This window comes from Crotalus tigris, unplaced genomic scaffold (genome assembly GCF_016545835.1).
Source record: "Crotalus tigris isolate CLP2741 ecotype Arizona unplaced genomic scaffold, ASM1654583v1 scf7180000018371.15429387391:27106975, whole genome shotgun sequence".
NCBI lineage: Eukaryota > Metazoa > Chordata > Lepidosauria > Squamata > Viperidae > Crotalus > Crotalus tigris.
The window spans coordinates 26,425,710-26,443,584 of NW_024096970.1; the positions used below are offsets into that span (position 1 = coordinate 26,425,710).

A 17,875-nucleotide genomic window follows, 5' to 3' on the forward strand; every position below is an offset into this window, starting at 1 on the left:
TAATGTAGCTGTGGGGGCAGTTCTTCTACAAAGAAACCAAAGGGGAGACTTACAACCCTGCACCTACACCTCCAGGAAATCATTATAATGGACACTGAGCTGTTTGGGAGAAGGAAGCTTTTGCAGTGAGATGGGCCTTATTGACTTGGCATCATTTCCTCGAAGGGGGTGAGGTGCCTTTTGATGTATGGACTGCTCATAAAACATTTAGAGGCATTGAAAACCCCCTGTAAGTTATCTTCCAAACAGGTTTGTTGGGCACGGTATTTTAACTGTTTCAACTTTACTTTAAAATATTTCCCTGGAGGAAAGAATTTTTTGGCTAATGCCTTGTCAAGAATGCCCCAGTATAAAATCCGCTGTGAGGAGATTGTGAGCTCCATCATTCCGTTATCAAAATCAATCTCTCAAATAACCCCTGGAGGCCAGGTGCAGGCGAAATAACCTGAGCCAGATAGCCCTTTGACGAAAGAACTTAAGGAGGAATTAAAAACCAACTCCTGGTTCCAGGCAAATAAAACCTTACTGACATATTGAGATGGGCTAGCCTGGAAGGGATCAAAACTATATTTGCCAGAAATCCTTACAGTTCAAGCACTTCAGCACAGCCACGACGCCAAACAAGCTGGTCACTTTGGGTTTCTAAAGACTTTACATCTGGTCAGAAGACAATTTTGGTGACCAGGTATGAAAAAGGATGTTGAAAGTTATGTGAAGATCTGTGCAACTTGTGGAGCTGTGAAAAAAAAGACCTGGAAAACCTCCCGGGTTATTGCAGCAGGTAGCAGATCCCTCCCAATCCTGGGAGGAGATTGCCATGGAATTTATTGTTGAATTACTGGAAAGTATACAGTAATATGGACTGTCATTGACCGTTTTTCAAAGCAGGCTCATTTCATAGCCTGTTCCTGTCTCCCCTCCACAAAATAGTTAGCCAAGCTGTTCCTTAAACATATCTACCGTCTTCACGGAGCACCAAAAAGAATTATTTCGGATAGGGGAGTTCAATTTACTGCAAAATTTTGGAGGGACTTTCTTAAGCTGATTGGATCCACACATGGACTGTCGTCAGCTTTTCATTCTGCTTTTACTGGTCTCATCTATCATAACCATGACAGTATTAGGTATTTGATTAGATGAAGAATATCTTGCACTTAGAGGGAAAATATCTGAATTAATGAGATACACCCGTTCGTTATTAGTGACAAATGTTACATTGAAAAATATAACATGAATTTAATATTCAATTAATATGAAAAAAACTGCCTCCCCACCCTTAGAGATGCGGCTTCCACCAATTCTTTTGAGGGTAGAGCTAGGTTTAAAGTTAGTCAGAATTATAACATACACAGGGATCGGTGTATCGGCTACTATGACTGAGAAACTTATTTGTTTTCTGTTGAGATTTAATTGAATAAAAAGTATTTCTATCTCCTCTAGTTAATTAGACTGTCACTTGTTGGAACTGTCAACAATCAAAGCAGCAAGTTTATTAGAAACAGAAGAACAGAATGTTGTTCTTGCTGCAGCTAAAGGATAGTCTTTGGTTACTAGAATAATTTTGGCATCTGGAATTTCTCAGAAACCTAGGACACTGAGTATCTGACTTGCTTGTTTTGCCTAGCACCAGTGTTGGTATTTATATAGATGAATCCTTGCTTGTGTTGTTGCAAAGAAAAAACGTATAATATTGTAACGGGATTTAAAACTCATGCCAGTATGGATGAGTGGATTGAAAAATCTGGCAGTTTGGTGAAAAGAATATTTTGGGGAGTGCAGCACCTAAAATTCACATGATCAACACAGAGATATGGCCATATGTTAAGGGAAAGACAGAACAAGGTATAATCACCTGGAGCAACAGAAAATAATTTGATGGCACCAAATCTGTAAATAACATCCTTTATTTAAAATTATGTGGCAGTTATGGAATTAAGCAACTTTTACAAGAAAAGTTTAGTTTCATAATTATGGAAATATCTCCTTTTTAAGAAAGCTGCTTTTCAAAATTCTGTATGCATTAATTACCAAATGAAAGGCAGATTTGTACTCCCTTTCTCAGTTTAGCAATGTTATATAAAAATATGAAACAAACCACTTTTTCTTTGATTCATTTATATGCCCTACTGATTGTAACCTAATAATGTTAAGGATCCATGATGTCTAGCTTGTTTTCCCCCTCATAGAGAAAGCTCTCCCATTTGCTGCATGTTTGAGCCAAATACAGATTATTAGGCCTATTTTCAATGTTTCTATTCCACCGTAGACTTTAGAATGGCATGTCTGAGGATTATAAGGAAGAATCCCATCTAGATATTTGCCAGACCTGACAAATTTAATGTCAGAAATGGAAGTAGTTCAAGAATTCTCATCTGTTTCAAAGATTTGAAATATTATGTTACCATGGACAATTTCTACTTGGAGACAGTTTCTGAAGGGCAGACCATATATAAAACACATCACTACATGATTAGTTATGCTGCTAATCATTAGGCATACAATTTATGCCTTGTAAAATCAGAAAAAAAGATAATGACATAGATAAATCTGAACTACATAATAGTGGTAGCTACTCAGATCAGTCACAATTTCATTCAGTTACAGAATCTATTTGCCTGTTCTACAACAGCGAAATAAAATGACTTGCCAACATCAAAACCTTGTGAGAATGCAGGTAGAATCTGAGTCAAAAAGTACTTTGAATATAATATGTGAAAAGTAAATAAAGTTGTGTATCCCCTAAACTGCATAAACAAACAAACAAATCTTTGCCCAAATTACTGGATACCTTTAGCTAGTAGAAATGTGGCTAAGACTAAGGTAAAATAATTTTTAGGTGTATGTGCTTTGTATTAATGTAAATAAGTTACGTTAAAATATATATTTTAAATATGTTTAGTGCATTTATGCCCAAGTCTAAAGCCAGGAAAGCTCATATAATAGTTCAGAAAAAAATATTTTTTTCCCCAAAAGAGTTACATTCTAAATGTAACTGCCTGCAAATGAACACAAGAAACCGTCATAAACAGATAAGCATAATTCAAGTTTTGTAATTTATTTGCAGTATATGTTTTGCATGTGGAATGCATTATATATAAGTACAGAGTGTTATTTCATAAAAATTACAAATAAATGAGTTCAAATGTAAATATATGCACAGGTAAAGATGTTATCGGCTACCATGATCTCTTTTTCAAACTTCATCAAATTGTTCCTTTTCTGTCCTATTTCTGTCCAAGTTGGGAAAGCTAAACATAGAAAAAAAAGTAAGTTTGCTCATTACTTTCTAATAAATAAAAGACATTTGACTAAACCCTAGTGCTTGATTATTACCAAAAAAGGAACAAACAGAGATGATTAAAATTCAAGACAACTGATTTTCTCACGGATAAAGATCCTTTCCCATGGGAGGAAAAAGCATGAGAGAAGTACTTACACAAAACATAACAGTTTCCTTTTTCATTCATTTATTCAATAGTGCACCCAAGCAGCAAAATCTGTTCCACATTTTCCTGCTCTAGTCCTTTATCTCAATCTGACACTATTTTTTCCACCAGGTCAAATTACCTGGGACAAACCCTCACTTCCAGGACTTACCAGGTACATTGCATCTATAGCAGGCATCCTGTGATAAATAGGATTCTGTCAAATCCTATAGGATACCTCTTAAATATAGATAAAACCCACACAAGAAAGGGCTGCCCCACCAAACAATAATAGTACATGGAAAAATTCTACCACATTTTGATGTGTTTGCTAATGAATTTTGAATCCACATATAAATGAATCACAGTGCCATGAGCCTACTGTATGCAGATTTAGTGTACATCAAAAATAACAGGTTCAGCAATATTAATTGAACAGTTAAACATTTTCAAGAGCATCAGGAGAAAAAAATTACTATACACCTGTAACTGATTTACATGTACTACACGTGATGGTAAGGTCATGTTGACAAATTCATCAGAATTAAGATTTAGATATACTAAGATGCTTCACTTTGTCAAAGACTTTCCCTATTGCACTGAATGCACTGACTGCTGTACTGAAAGCAAATAGAATATGAGACTTTTGTGCTGAATGTCTGATTTACTGAATAGGTATTATTATTATTAGAATAATGTAGCACTAACCAGGAGACCACAGTGCTATTGCACAGTAGTAGTTTGGCTGCCAAGGCACCAGCCCTGCTGAGGGAAATGCTCATACGCTTCCCATGGCGCACCACAGAAGGACGACCTGGCTTTGTACCAGATAGAAAGACAAGTGGCTCTTCCTGAAGCATCATCCAAGGCTCCCTCCCTCCCCAGAGCCACTTCACCAACAAGTGCTGTAACTGGGAAAGTTCAGAGGATAGGAATCTGACTGCCTGCATGGAGTACCGGTTCGTCCCCCCATGGAAGTGGTACCTATTTTATCTATTCACATAGAACAGTGGTTCTCAACCTGTGGGTCGCGACCCCTTTTGGGGGGGGTCGAACAACCCTTTCACAGGGGTCGCCTAAGACCATCGGTAAACACATATTTCTGATGGTCTTAGGAGCGGCAATTCCCGGGCGCCGGAGGGGGGCGGGGGAGTCCACAGGGCTGCGTCTGCGTCTCCTGTCCTCCCCAAGCAGCCCCTTTTTAGCGCTCCTCTCCTAAGAGGGAAATCCCGCGCTTGCTGCCTGGGAAGCCCGCCTGGGAAGCGCAGATTTGGAAGAAAGCAAAAGGAGCAAACAGTTAATTTTATTCCTGGCCACCCTTCCGAAAAGGCGCTGCTGCTGCCTGAGACCTTGTTAGCGAAAGCCCTTCAGTGGCTTGGCTTTGGTGGCCCTTCCCCCCCACCCCCTACCCGGCTTTAGCTTTGTGCACTTTTTGGATTTGCTTCCTCCTGCTTTTATAAAGTGGCCTCGTGGCAGGTCTCTCCAGAAGCAAAGTGCAAAGCCTTTCTCCTCCTCCTCTCTCCGTTTTTTTTTGACTGCTCGCTGAGCAAATCACCTTTTTCTTGGCATGTGCATCTGGGATGAAATGTCAGCGCGGGGAGCTGAGCTAAAGAAACGCGGTTCTTGTGGCTCAAGTCTTACTTTAGTTTTAGAAGTTTGGGGTGTGTGTGTTATATAAAAAGGTAGATGCTGCGCGGTGACCTGCAGCCTCCTTCCCAGCCCCTTTCTTCTCCTCTCTCCCCCCCCGCCTCCCAGGGATTCGGGATCTTCTGAGAATTGACTATTAAACTTTTCCGGTGGTTTTTTTTTTCCAGAGCATATTGACCTGGGACGATGCATTTGGTAAACCAAATGATTCGTGAAGCCTTTGTGTGCAGAAAGAAGCCGGATTCTTAATCCGGATTGGCATTTTGGTGACTCTTGCCAGGTGCTCTTGAATGGACTGTTGATTTTCTTCAAAAGTGAAATGCTGGGCACTGCCTCCTTTGTGCTGTTTATCTTCTTGGTTCCTTCCCTGCGTTGTTATTGTTCTTCATGGATGAAGTAGTACTTTTGGCCAAGATAGCAATCTTTGGGAGCTACTAAGAAAAGCGTGTGTACAGATGTCTCGGGGCTATCATTGAAACCATTGCGATAAATTAGTAATATAACTTGCATGAGGAGAGAGCATACAGCAGAAAAAAAAGGGCATTGTGTATAATTTATCACATTTTTATCCCACTTTTTTCTCTGGGAGATTAAAATGATGTATTTATTTGGTTCCCACAGCAATCTTGTGAGGTAGGCAGGCCCTCTGAGATTGGCCCAGAGTCACCATTGAGGTGGTTGGTCCAGAAACATAAAGTATGGACACTGTCTTCAAGTAATTCTGGAAAAGTGTGTCCATGTATTTATTAAATATATGTATTTAAATATATGATGATACTTGAAGAGAGTATCTGTGTAGGAAAAACAATGGTTCAACTTCGGAAACAAATACCATGTTCCCTGCATACCAGATATTTACATTACGATTAACAGTAGCAAAATTACAGTTATGAAGTAGCAACGAAAATAATTTTATGGTTGGGGGTCACCACAACACGAGGCACTGTATTAAAGGGTCGTGGCATTAGAAAGGTTGAGAACCACTGACATAGAACATGCTTTCAAACTGTTAGGTGGACAGAAGCTGAGGCGAGTGACAGGAGCTTACCCTGACATACAATGCTAAAACTTGAACCACTGGAGCAGAGGCCATCTCATTAAGCCACTGAGCCACTGTGCCTCTTCGTGAATAGATTCTCACAAGAGACTAATTACTGATTTAAACACAATGACACATGGGCCTACAATCATATAGGAATATGCTTCTTATTTCCTTTATATCAGTGCTGAGCACCCTGTTAAGTCAATCATTATTTTCTAGGAATGAGTCCAAGATAAAACATATTAACTCCTAGAATACATTCACTAACTTATTTTAGATGACTGCATATTAACGTATTTTAAAATTATATTTTACTTTAAATCCTTACCTGTTTTAAAAACTCTGCAGCATTAAAGAGTTCACTGCAGCCATATAAGACATGTTTACCTTGCTTACCCTTTGAAAAACATAATTTCATTAAGACATTGTTAATTATTTTAAACTAAAAGAGCATGCAATACAATATCAATTCAGCAACTTCAGCAAACAGGCTATTGAAGAACCGTAGTGCAGATACAATCTGTAATTTCATTTGTTTTAGTCACAACAAGCATAAGGCACTGTGTATTGGGGGGGGGTTAAGTTAATGTATCTATGTAAAAGAAATATGTCTACTTGTTATACAGCATACAGCTCATCACATCATCCACAGTACTATCAGACAACACATGGATATTATACAATTAATGTAAAGCAGAAATAAATGAGATGTCTAGTAGAAACTTATAATTCATTAAATACTTGAGTAAATGAAGAAGTAGGTTCTAGCAGTAAGTAATATGTTTTCAGGGTGGAATGAATACTGGAATGTTTTGGGGAATTTTCTGAGCCTATTGCATTTAATTTTAATTACAATTCAGTTAAATGCAAAAACATTTAAAGCCATTAAAGAGCGGCTGAATCTGAACTCTTTTCTAGGAGTTGGAATTTAAAAATGAACACTAATATAACAAAATCTTTGGCATCTTTGAAAATACCTCCCTGAGAGCCTGTGGTTTACTATATTGGTTTATATTATCAACACAATAACTGATATTGCATTAATAACATACAATTTTTACATCTATTATGAAATTATAAGATGGTTATTATCAAAGATACAATCATAAAATTATTGTGAACATTACACTATCTTTATAAAAATAATGATGAAATCAAACTTGGGACATTAATGAAATACATAAATGGGAAAAAACCCTGAAGTAATTACAAAAAAGCAGAGGTATCAAAAATTTTATATGTCTATTTTAGAATAAATAAAGCTCTGATGATATGCCATATTCTATAAATCTATAGGAAAAATATTTGTTATGCATAGTATGGAAATATTGCAGAGGCTTGTAGATGAAAAACTTATTATATAAAAGCAATTTTATAGTAAGCATTTATTTTAATTTGCTTAATATTTTATCCTTGAGAAACAATAAGGGTGGATAAAGCAAGCAATGATAATTCTATGGGCAGTTTTTATTTGCCTATTTGCAGATTACTACTTAATAATAGGAACATATATTACCTATATTCCAGACTATAGTAAAACCATAATGGTATGTTTTGATGGAAAAGGAGGATATTAGAAGTCTGTAAACTGTATAATTAGCCACCCCATTATTTCTATTTGTATGTATTGAGATGGACATTTTAAATTTTTGTTCAGTTCAGTAAAGGGAAAAACTTTGCGTATATTTTTTCCATCTTCAGTTGAAAAGAACAGAGCTTCACAGAGGCCACTAGTATTGGAGGTAATGCATCAAAGAAAAAAAAAAAACATAAATGTAATCCTAAGCAACTATCTGAAGAAAAGGCATGTACCTTTATGTAATCAACAAGGTTTTGGTATTCAATATAATTGCCACCTCCAATTACGAATACAATTGCCTAAGATTCAAAGGAAAGAAATATTTACCATATTAGTACAGCCTAGAGTTTAGAATATACGCAAGATGAAAAATAGTTAATTCTAGCCTAATGGAAGAAAGGGTTTTGATACTTGAATAAATTCCAGGCTATTACAGAATAGAGGATTATTTATTTGGTAGTAACATTAAGGTAACTTTTTGTAATGGTAAGTGTGAATGATCTTGAGACTAGGAGAGAGAGAGCCCAGAGGGGACAATTGGCATATAAAAGGTGTCTCAGCCAAAAGAAAGGGGTATGGATGGCAGAGGAAACATTTCAGAAAGGGAACCTCCTTAATTTTCTGGAGACAAAAAGGAAAGGAGATGAGAAATACTTTCAGTCTTGCAGGATTTTGTTAATGTAACCTTACAATAAAGATAGAGCTAGCACATCCTTGGATGTGTTTCTTCTCTGGATTACCTTGCAGGGCTAACACCCTTCGGAGATAACGTTCAACTATATCTCAAATTAAAAGTCTTCCTGATGTACTTCATTAAGATATAAAACCCCTCAAAGAGCAGCAGACAATGAAAAAAATGGTATTTTTGGTTAACTTTTGATAACTTCCCGATTAATATTATTTATATATGGGTATTATAGTAGAACTGAGTTGAAGTGAAGAGAAATGCATAAAGTTGCAGTTTGAATGTTTTAAGAGGGAGGGGTCATCCACTTGTCTGGAAAGTAATGGTGAAATTTTTGGTAACTATTATTTGTACTACTCATTAGATATACCTGTTCATAATCACATTTCTAATGATAAGTGAGTTTTAAGAAAATAAATTTAAGAACAGAGTATTATGTTAAGATTTTGTCATGAAATCCTTGAGGATTAGGAATGCTTACTCAACTTTTTGAAATTGAAAAGATTATACATTCTTAGGCAACTAATAAAACTGTAATCAAACTAATAATTTCAAATAATGGGCTTTGATTTTTTTCTTAAAAATAACTAACAATTATTAAATATTATCCTTGTAAGCCATCTGGGGTTGCTGAGAGTGAGTTGAGTGGCCATATCAATTTTCTTAAATAAATAATTAAAACCAATTTTTGTCATCAATTGTGTGAAAAAATATGAACAAGTCTTACCTCCTGAAATGGATTTTTGTTTCGTGGAACTGAACTATGATTTAAAACCAAAGCAAACAAAGCATTTAGAAACAAAATTAAAAAATAAACTGAATTATACTTAGCATAAAATGTCTAGTTGCCCTAAGATTCCTCCCTCAGAACCCTACTAGGCCCAATGTTTAAAAAAATCATTGTAATAATTAATTAATAGGAAGCTGAAATTCTGCAAAGGAAACTACTAGCATTCAGCATCATATAGATATCACACTGGAATGTCAGAGAACATTCTAGGGATTTTTTTTTTGGGGGGGGGGTAAATGTGCATTTGTTGACTGTGCATGTCTTAGCATGCATACCACATTCCAAATGTACTACCCTCTCCCAAGTAGGTTATTTACCCTAGTTTTACTGGACACATTCATCTTTCTATTTCTTCCTTTATGTCCCTTTCTAAATATATATTAAGTTTAAATTAACTGCTCTTGGTCAAGTTCTCTCACTTTAAATTAGGTAATTTTTAAAATTACTTTTTTTTAGAGGGTGTCTGAGAGTCAACTCTATTCCAAGTCACTGCCTGAACAAGTTTGTGTAGTTTTCTTGGAAGCATTTTTGGACGTGGTTTGCCATTGTTTGCTTCAAGGGCTGAGAGAATGACTGGCCGGAGTCACCCAGCTGGCTTTCTGCCTATATAGGTAGTCCTCGACTTACAACCACAACTGAGCCAAAAATGTCTGTTGCAAAGCGAGATAGTTGTTAAGTGAATTCTGCCCCATTTTACAACCTTTCTTGCCACAACTGTTAAGTGAATCACTGCAGTTGTTAAGTTAGTAACACGATTGTTAAGTGAATCTGACGTCTCCATTGACTTTGCTTGTCAGATTATAAAAAGTGATCACATGACCAGCCACACTGCGTCTGCCATAAATATGAGCCAGTTGCCAAGCCCTGAATTTTGATCATGTGATCAAATGGGGGATGCTGTAATGGTCGTAAGTGTGAAAAAATGTGTCATAAACCACTTTTTTCAGTGGTCACTAAATGAACTGTTGTAAGTTGAGGACTACATGTAGTACATTTCATAGTCATTTTTGGGGGATACTTAGCAAACTGTTCAACAAGAGACTAAAAGAACAAAGTAAACTAGTTAAAATATGCCTAAACAATAGATATTCAAATATTTAATATAAACTGAAATGGAATATCACATTTTTATGTTGTTCCATATTTTTACAGTAATTAGTGTCTGCATATTGGCATTTTTCAAACTGTAAGTAACTTAGTATCAAACTCACCTGTCACTACCTCGCAACATTTTAGGGTCAAAATACCTATAGTCATCTGTCTCCTATTAAAGGAGAAAATTGGTTGAAATACATTTTCATTATCTTATTTTTAATTTCCCAATATATTTACATTTCACTGAAATATTTTGAAAATATTATTCAATCAAAGAACTAAAATATCTATTGTAGCTGTCACTTTGGGTGATACATGACATTAGTAGTTGCTAAATCTTTCAAAAGATACTATTCGTATATTTATTTGAAGCAATATAAAATGATAAACAGTCCTAGTTTTCAAGCTTCATGTTACTACATTTCCCCAAAGTATTTTATACTCATAATCCATTCTATTTTGAAAATATATTCATAACTAATGGTCAAATAATGCAGCAATCAAAATCTTTTTTCTTTCATTCTACATTTAAAATAAAATGAAACTTGTTTATAGATGTGATATATTAGGACACTTTTGGATTTAACACTGTTATATAAAAATATTTGCCTTTTTTAAAAAAAATCAATTCAATATTAGCACTGATGAGTACAATGTGCTTAGTATTTTACACAGCAAGAAAAAAAGAAATAGATCAATTTTGTTTAGGCTTTTTAAGAAGAAAATATTAATTCTACTGCATTCCATATTTAAAAAAAAGATAATGTGCATAACAAGCCAAATGATCTTTTGGGGATTCATCTTTGATTTCAAATCCTATATCTGTAGAGCACTCCAATGCCTGTAGGCATTACTAAACATTTCAAAATTCTATCTGATATCTAAATAATTCAATAACCTTGGATAGATTTTGGTATCTTTAAAGACTGAACATAACAACCAAGAAGAGAATTGAAATTATTCTGGAAAACAATAGATTGCTGAAGATTACCTATTATCTAGCATTTTGGATATTTTAAGTCTGTGAGAGTCTGAAATGGTTCATATAAGAACTTCCATGATTTTCTTTCTATTGTATTAGATGGATAGTATTTGAAAGAGCACCATCATTTTTTTGGAATGTTTTAATTCAGTCTACTGTAATTTTTTATTAGCTATACTTACAGGATTTGACTTCATCTCCATAAGGTTATCTAAAATGCGGGTTGCTGGAAGATTCTATAAAAAAGTACCTTTATTTAAGTGAGTTGCAAAAGCTGTAGTTTAAAACAGAACTACATCATTATTCAGCTCTATTATTAGATAATTCTTTTTGAATATCATGTGGTTTGAATACAATTCCCTTGTGCTTGCTCCCCCCCAAAAAACATTTGATCACTTCAGATTATATGATAGAACAAATATTAACAGATAACAGAGATGTACTCTTATGTATTTTTTGAAAAGGACATTGCTTTTTAAAATTATACTTGGTGGGTAATACTGAAATTAAGAAATGTATAAAATCCTGGGTTATTAATGAAGCAGATATATAATGTAGGGCAAATAAAAAAGTACTTTTTTTTAATGAAGTGCACTTTCAAGTAAGCTATTCACCACTAATACATGTAACAATAATCTTTCTAATCTTTCTTTATGGATATAGTCAGTTATGCTTCAACAAATGCAACTTCAGATAGTCTACATTTTATGATTACTGATTTAGCCTATTGTGTGCAGTCACTGGTGCTTATAAAACCAAAGCACATTCCGTAATCTATAAAAAGTATTTGTTATTGCATAGATAAAATATATATGATTATTAAGTGATATGCTGCTTCTAATTCAAAGATACTTCGCTTCTCTTTCCCCCCACATCTTTTAAAATATGAAGTTGCACTAGCTTTAATGAAAACAATTTCTGGAATATTAAGAAATCTACCGTGTTACTCTGCTTTAATATTCTGCATGCTGTCAAAAGTAGCAGCAAAACGAAAAAGTGGACATCTTGAGTTACATAATTTGGATAACATTTCTTGATGGAAAAATGTCGGAAAAAGTATTCTCTTTTTTATATTCTTTATACAGAAAACTTTTTATTTTCTAATAATTCTTATAATTATTAGAATAATAATTACAACCTGCCTATTTCAATCAAGTCTCTCAGACATTTTGTGATAATATTAAAATATTATTTCAAAAAACTCTTTTTATGTATTAGTAACAATATAAACTAGAGAAGCAGAATTATGTAACAAAGAGAAAATCAGGACAATCCAAAAGCCGAGCTGGATGAAATAGTAGCAAACTAAACTTCTATAGAAGAAAAATGGGAGTTTATGAAAATGTGCAATTAAATTACTATGCATTAATATTATTATATTATATTATTATAATATTATCCATATTATTTCAGAGAGCCAGAGAATGTCATATAAAGCACAGAACTGAAATGGAACCTTTCCACACAGGGGTTAATTCAGTTCAGTTCTGAGCAGGTTAATTTAATTCTATTCACTTTGTTAAGCATTCTAGGTATTGCAGACTAACTGGGAAACATGCAATTTACAAAATGCTTAAGTGTTTATCCCTGCTTATCCCAGTCTGAAAAGTCTGTAGTCTTGGGTATATGTTTATTCAAAAATAATGAATATGTTTAATGTAAAAACATACCTGCTGCTTTAGTACTAAATTTTTGACTCCTTCCATCACAAACTGGGATCCAGTATTCATAACACGTGAGAAAAGACTGAAACAAAATGCAAATTATGTTTGTGTCCACATACTAATGTAACAAACCTTTAGTACTGAGTCTGCATGTCAAAATATAAAGAAATCTCATACGTATATTGCTGTTATTTTTTTTTATTGATTTGACAAAATTTTTAAATTGCCCCAATCAACTAAGACTCTGGGCAGTTAACATATAAAAATAAAACAGCATGTCAGTAACAAAATAATGAAAAATAGTAGCATCAATGCATATCCAAGATGAACATCCACCATCAACTTGGGTCAAAGACAAAGTGAAAAACCCTGTTTTCACTAACTTACAAAATTCTAATAGGGAATTTGAGAATTTCCCTATTTCAGAGGGAAGACTGTTTCAAAACGGGGCTGCTGCAGAGAAGGCCTGCTGCATAGCTCACTCACAAGTGCCTACCATACGGGATTCTCAGCAGACCTGCTTAAGAAGTTTAGATTGGATGGGCTAATTTAATGTTAGCAAGGTGATATCTAATGTATCCAAGTGCTATATCAATTAGGATGTTATAGGTGGGAACCAGCTCTTCGAAATGGGCCTGGAAACCTACTGGTAAGCAGTGCAGTGATTTTAGGTTTATTTTGCAGTGGAAGGACTGTCCTGCTGGGAGCTTGGCTGTGCATTCTAGAACATTTGTCACACCCAACTTGTTTCCAAATGCCTGTAGAATGTGTTGAAGTAGTCCAGTTGTGTGGCAATCATATTAATAGTTTCTACTAACCAAGCATAAATATAAGAATATCAGTCAGCTTCTTTCCATTGTTTTATTGCATTTTTTCTTATTTAACCTGTGTGGGGAATGTTGGATACCAAAAATAACAAAACACATTTGGAACTCACCCCAATGACTTTGTTGCACTATTTCCGTACATAGCTGGACCTGAAGCCATCTTTGCAAAAGCTCTGCAAATGTTAAAAAAAATATTTATATACCTGGTTGGTTTTCAGTAAATTACAAAACAGCAAAGTAACAAAACATTTCTTGTCATTTTGAGGATGAAATTGCTCTTTTAACATAAATGACAATACTATCATAACTAATCACACAAACATACTATAAAACTGTAGTACAATGTTATTGAAATAATAAAGGTAGAGTTTCTGTAATAATATACTTGGCAGATGAATTTATTTACATGGAACAGAGCTTCCATGTAAAGAAAATGGCAGTCAAACCATTTTTGGTCCCATATGACTCCACAATTTATCTAGAGATCACTTGTTAGATCACAGATATAACATTACATATATGGCTGGGAAGATTTGAAAAAAATCTTATTTATGGTTGAGTGAAAATATGTTCTAATAATGTAGCTATTCAGATCATCTGTTCCACACATGCCCCAGTAAATGAAGTAGAAACTTCATTCAAAGACAATGAAACCAGATTTTATTGATATACTATTGGATATGAAGGGTGATGGTGGTGGCTAGCAAGATTCCTGAATCTTTAGCAAATATAATGGTAGATATTATTGGTAAGAAGAGAAATGCAAGCTGTATGAGAATATAGGTAGCTGGAGGAGAAGTACTTATGTTTGTGCAATGAATTGTATTACTATTGATTGCATCTATTTCCATGTATAGCCACTTGTACCCTGATATGTTGCTCCACTGAATTTGGTAACACTTTAGGCAAGCATACACCATGATACAGGGAGGGAGGGAAGAGTTCTAGCAAAGATAAGAAGTAAAATTTCCAGAGTCTTGCATATATGAACATCATTTTTTAAAATTTTATAAACAAAGTGTCAACTTTAGAATGAGCATGGTTGCAACCATTTTTTTTCCTTCTCATTCCTGGTTGCCACATAGCACAGAGGGAGGGGGTTTGCCAGGAGTTGTGCTAGACAAAGCAGACTTTCTTTCATGGGAGCCAAGGTCATCAGCTGCTCCTGAGACTGCAGGCTGGGCATTTCACGAAAAGCCCGCCAACCAGCTGAGTGGAGATACGTAGTTGCTTGCATAGCTTTGGGGGTGAGATTTCTTACTTTGTATTGGGGAATTGTTATGCATCTCTTCAGACTTGGTTTCACTTTTGAAGTACCGATAGTCTATATCAATAAACATGTTCTTTGAGGAATTTGCAAGCCTCGGAGTTCTGCTTTATTTGTCTCTGTCGATCAGAACCATGACACAATGTGAATGAAGAATTAAAACCGTTCATTCATTACACTTTCAAGTTAAGTCTTTTCATAACAACTGAGAGCAGTTACTGCTCAATTTTGAGCACTATGAACCTATGGCAGTGAAACCATAGGTGGTTATTCCAACAATGATGCCTGAATGTTGTGATATCATGATACAAACTCTGTTTTCATACTTGTGCTGTGGTGAAAGTACAACAGAGGCAGAGTTTGCATCTGAATATTGCAACCCATGTTTCATCACCTGACCACCTCCTTCATCTCCCATTTACAGGTAATCCTCAACTTACAACCATTTGTTAAGTGACCATTCAACATTACAACGGCACTCGTAAAAATGACATGATTGTTTTTCACACTTACAACCTTGCAGCCTCCCTATGGTCATGTGCTCAAAATCTGAACACCTGGCAACTGGCATGTATTTATGACAACTGTATTGTACCAGGGTCATGTGATACTTTTTGTGACCTTCTGACAAGCAAAGTCAATAGAGAAGTCAGATACACTTAACAATCACGTTACTAACTTAACAAATGCAGTGATTCACTTAACAACTGTGGCAAGAAAGGTTATAAAATGGGACAACACTCACTTAACAAACTGTCTCACTTAGCAACAGAAATTTTGGGCTCAATTGCAACCTTAAGTATACCTTGGAGGAAAAATACCTCTTTTTATAGGACTGGATGGATTTTAGGTTCAGTCCAAAGCAAATTTGATTTAAATTTTAGCAGTGTACTACTTTCTTATATTATGAAAGCACAAGTTACTTACTTCCATTGTTTAATGTAGTTTAAAGGATTAAGGTTACATCCAGCATCTGTCAGTGCTTTTTTGTACTGTTCCAAATCTGCCTGGAATGAAATGGACATTTGAAATTTGTGACATTTTAAAATGTATTAATAATAAATACATTAATGTGACAGAAAATAAGCTAATATTCATCTTCCAATATAAAAACAATGAGCTATTACATATAAAGGCAAATGTATTAGTCCCCCTCCCAACTACTGCTGTGAAATTGCTAATCAAGAAAACAAGATCACTGCAACAAATGAGTGAAAGCAGTTACTTTTGTTTCTTTTTGAAGAAGAGTCTATTTGAGAAAATGAAAGGAAGTACTCCTATAAAATGAAATTATTTTACTAAGCATTTTAGTATGTGTGACAGTCCATGACAATGTCATCATATTAGACTAGTTGCCATGCTGGCTGGATGTGAAAAAAGTTACAGTCCAAAATATATGGAGAACATCAGATTGAATATAATATAGATCAACTTTCCCAAATTCAAATTTTGAGGATTAAGATATATTTATATTTCAGATCCTCCAAAGGCAAGAGCTTAAATCACTATAAACACAATTTGATTGGTACAACATAGAAGTTCAGTAACAAAGAAATACAAAGGATAAGTGTTTACATAGCTCAAACTCAGAAAATATTACAGATAGTACTCATTTAACAAATGTAAATAGATAACTGTACAGATATTATCTGTTGGCATAGTTTTTCTTAAATTGTATAAAATTTAAATTTATAAAATTTCCATATTTTTATTTATTTATTTATTTAGTACAGAAAAGAAAAAGGTGAAAAAGCTTCCCTCAGGTAAAAACTAGAGTATTTTAAGATGGCATTTAGTGATGAAAATTCCAGCCCTATTTACTGTTGTTGAATGAATGCTACCTGTAATATTTTCTGAGTTTGAGGTTTGTAAACGCTCTTCTTTATATTTCTTTGTTAGTTTGTTACTGAATGTCTTATGTAAACCAATCAGGTTGTAGAGTGATTTAAACCTTTGGAAAACCTGAAAATCCAGGTTAGACTGGGATAGACCCTCCATGGAGAAAATTGATCTGGTTACCTTGATGGCATATCACCAATCACTTGGGATTTTTGTTAGAATTAATATTTAAAATGTGATTATAATGTAAATTATAAACTAACCAAGTTAGACAACAGTAAGCTCTGTTAAGTTCAATGGGATTTTTGTTCTTTAAAGATGCTCACAAAAGCTAGCTTTTGTAGTTAACCTCTACAGCCTTTTTGCTGATATAAAAACCTTTCCTGTATTCCCTGATATCCACAGGATATTTTTGATCTTTTAAACACGATCACATAATAAATACTAAAATAGTTTACATATTGCTAAATCATTGTGTGGCCTGTAGCACATTATGTGAATTCTATCATAATGGCTAAATAAGCCTAAACCTGAACACCTACTTTTAGTCAACAAATGAAAAAAAAAGGTTTAATGCAATACATAAATGATCCATTATGTCTGCATGGTTCTATGTAGAGTGTTCATAGATTTGAAACAAAGTATGCAAAGAGTGCAACAGGAAATGACTTAATGTTATTGACCAAACAACTAAACTATAAATTCATCTGTTACTGACAAAATAACATTACAATTATCTATATGTAGATGTTTGCTTCACACATACCTCAGAAGGTAACTGTACAGAACTTATGAAATAGATAAGAAAGAGTCGCATCTTGTCTTCTGCAGTTCCCGCTGTTCAGAGAAAAGGTTTGCTTGAAAAAAATCTTCTTAAAGTTATCATAAAATACATTTCACTAAAAATCATCATAATAAAAAGTTTACCAGTTCACTTTTGGCATTCACACCACTAGGCAAAGTACTGTCAAATTAGAAGCCATGACATAGAACAAGAATCAATTTGGTAACGACTTATTCAGCATTTGCTCAT

General features: G+C 34.6%; 1 protein-coding gene across 1 annotated transcript in view; it reads right to left on the reverse strand.

The window, feature by feature from the left end:
• Nucleotides 1–3,034: 3,034 nt before the first annotated feature.
• Nucleotides 3,035–17,875, reverse strand: part of SCFD1 (sec1 family domain containing 1) — a 42,978-nt gene continuing 28,137 nt past the window's right edge. Inside the window, exons 16-25 of the mRNA XM_039351914.1 lie at nucleotides 17,609–17,679; nucleotides 15,931–16,010; nucleotides 13,847–13,909; nucleotides 12,916–12,991; nucleotides 11,428–11,481; nucleotides 10,380–10,432; nucleotides 9,106–9,139; nucleotides 7,927–7,992; nucleotides 6,443–6,511; nucleotides 3,035–3,248 (exon numbers count right to left, since the gene is read on the reverse strand). Coding sequence (XP_039207848.1) covers nucleotides 3,225–3,248; nucleotides 6,443–6,511; nucleotides 7,927–7,992; nucleotides 9,106–9,139; nucleotides 10,380–10,432; nucleotides 11,428–11,481; nucleotides 12,916–12,991; nucleotides 13,847–13,909; nucleotides 15,931–16,010; nucleotides 17,609–17,679 — 590 coding nt within the window. The 3' untranslated portion in view covers nucleotides 3,035–3,224. The remainder of the gene's footprint in view (nucleotides 3,249–6,442; nucleotides 6,512–7,926; nucleotides 7,993–9,105; nucleotides 9,140–10,379; nucleotides 10,433–11,427; nucleotides 11,482–12,915; nucleotides 12,992–13,846; nucleotides 13,910–15,930; nucleotides 16,011–17,608; nucleotides 17,680–17,875) is intronic.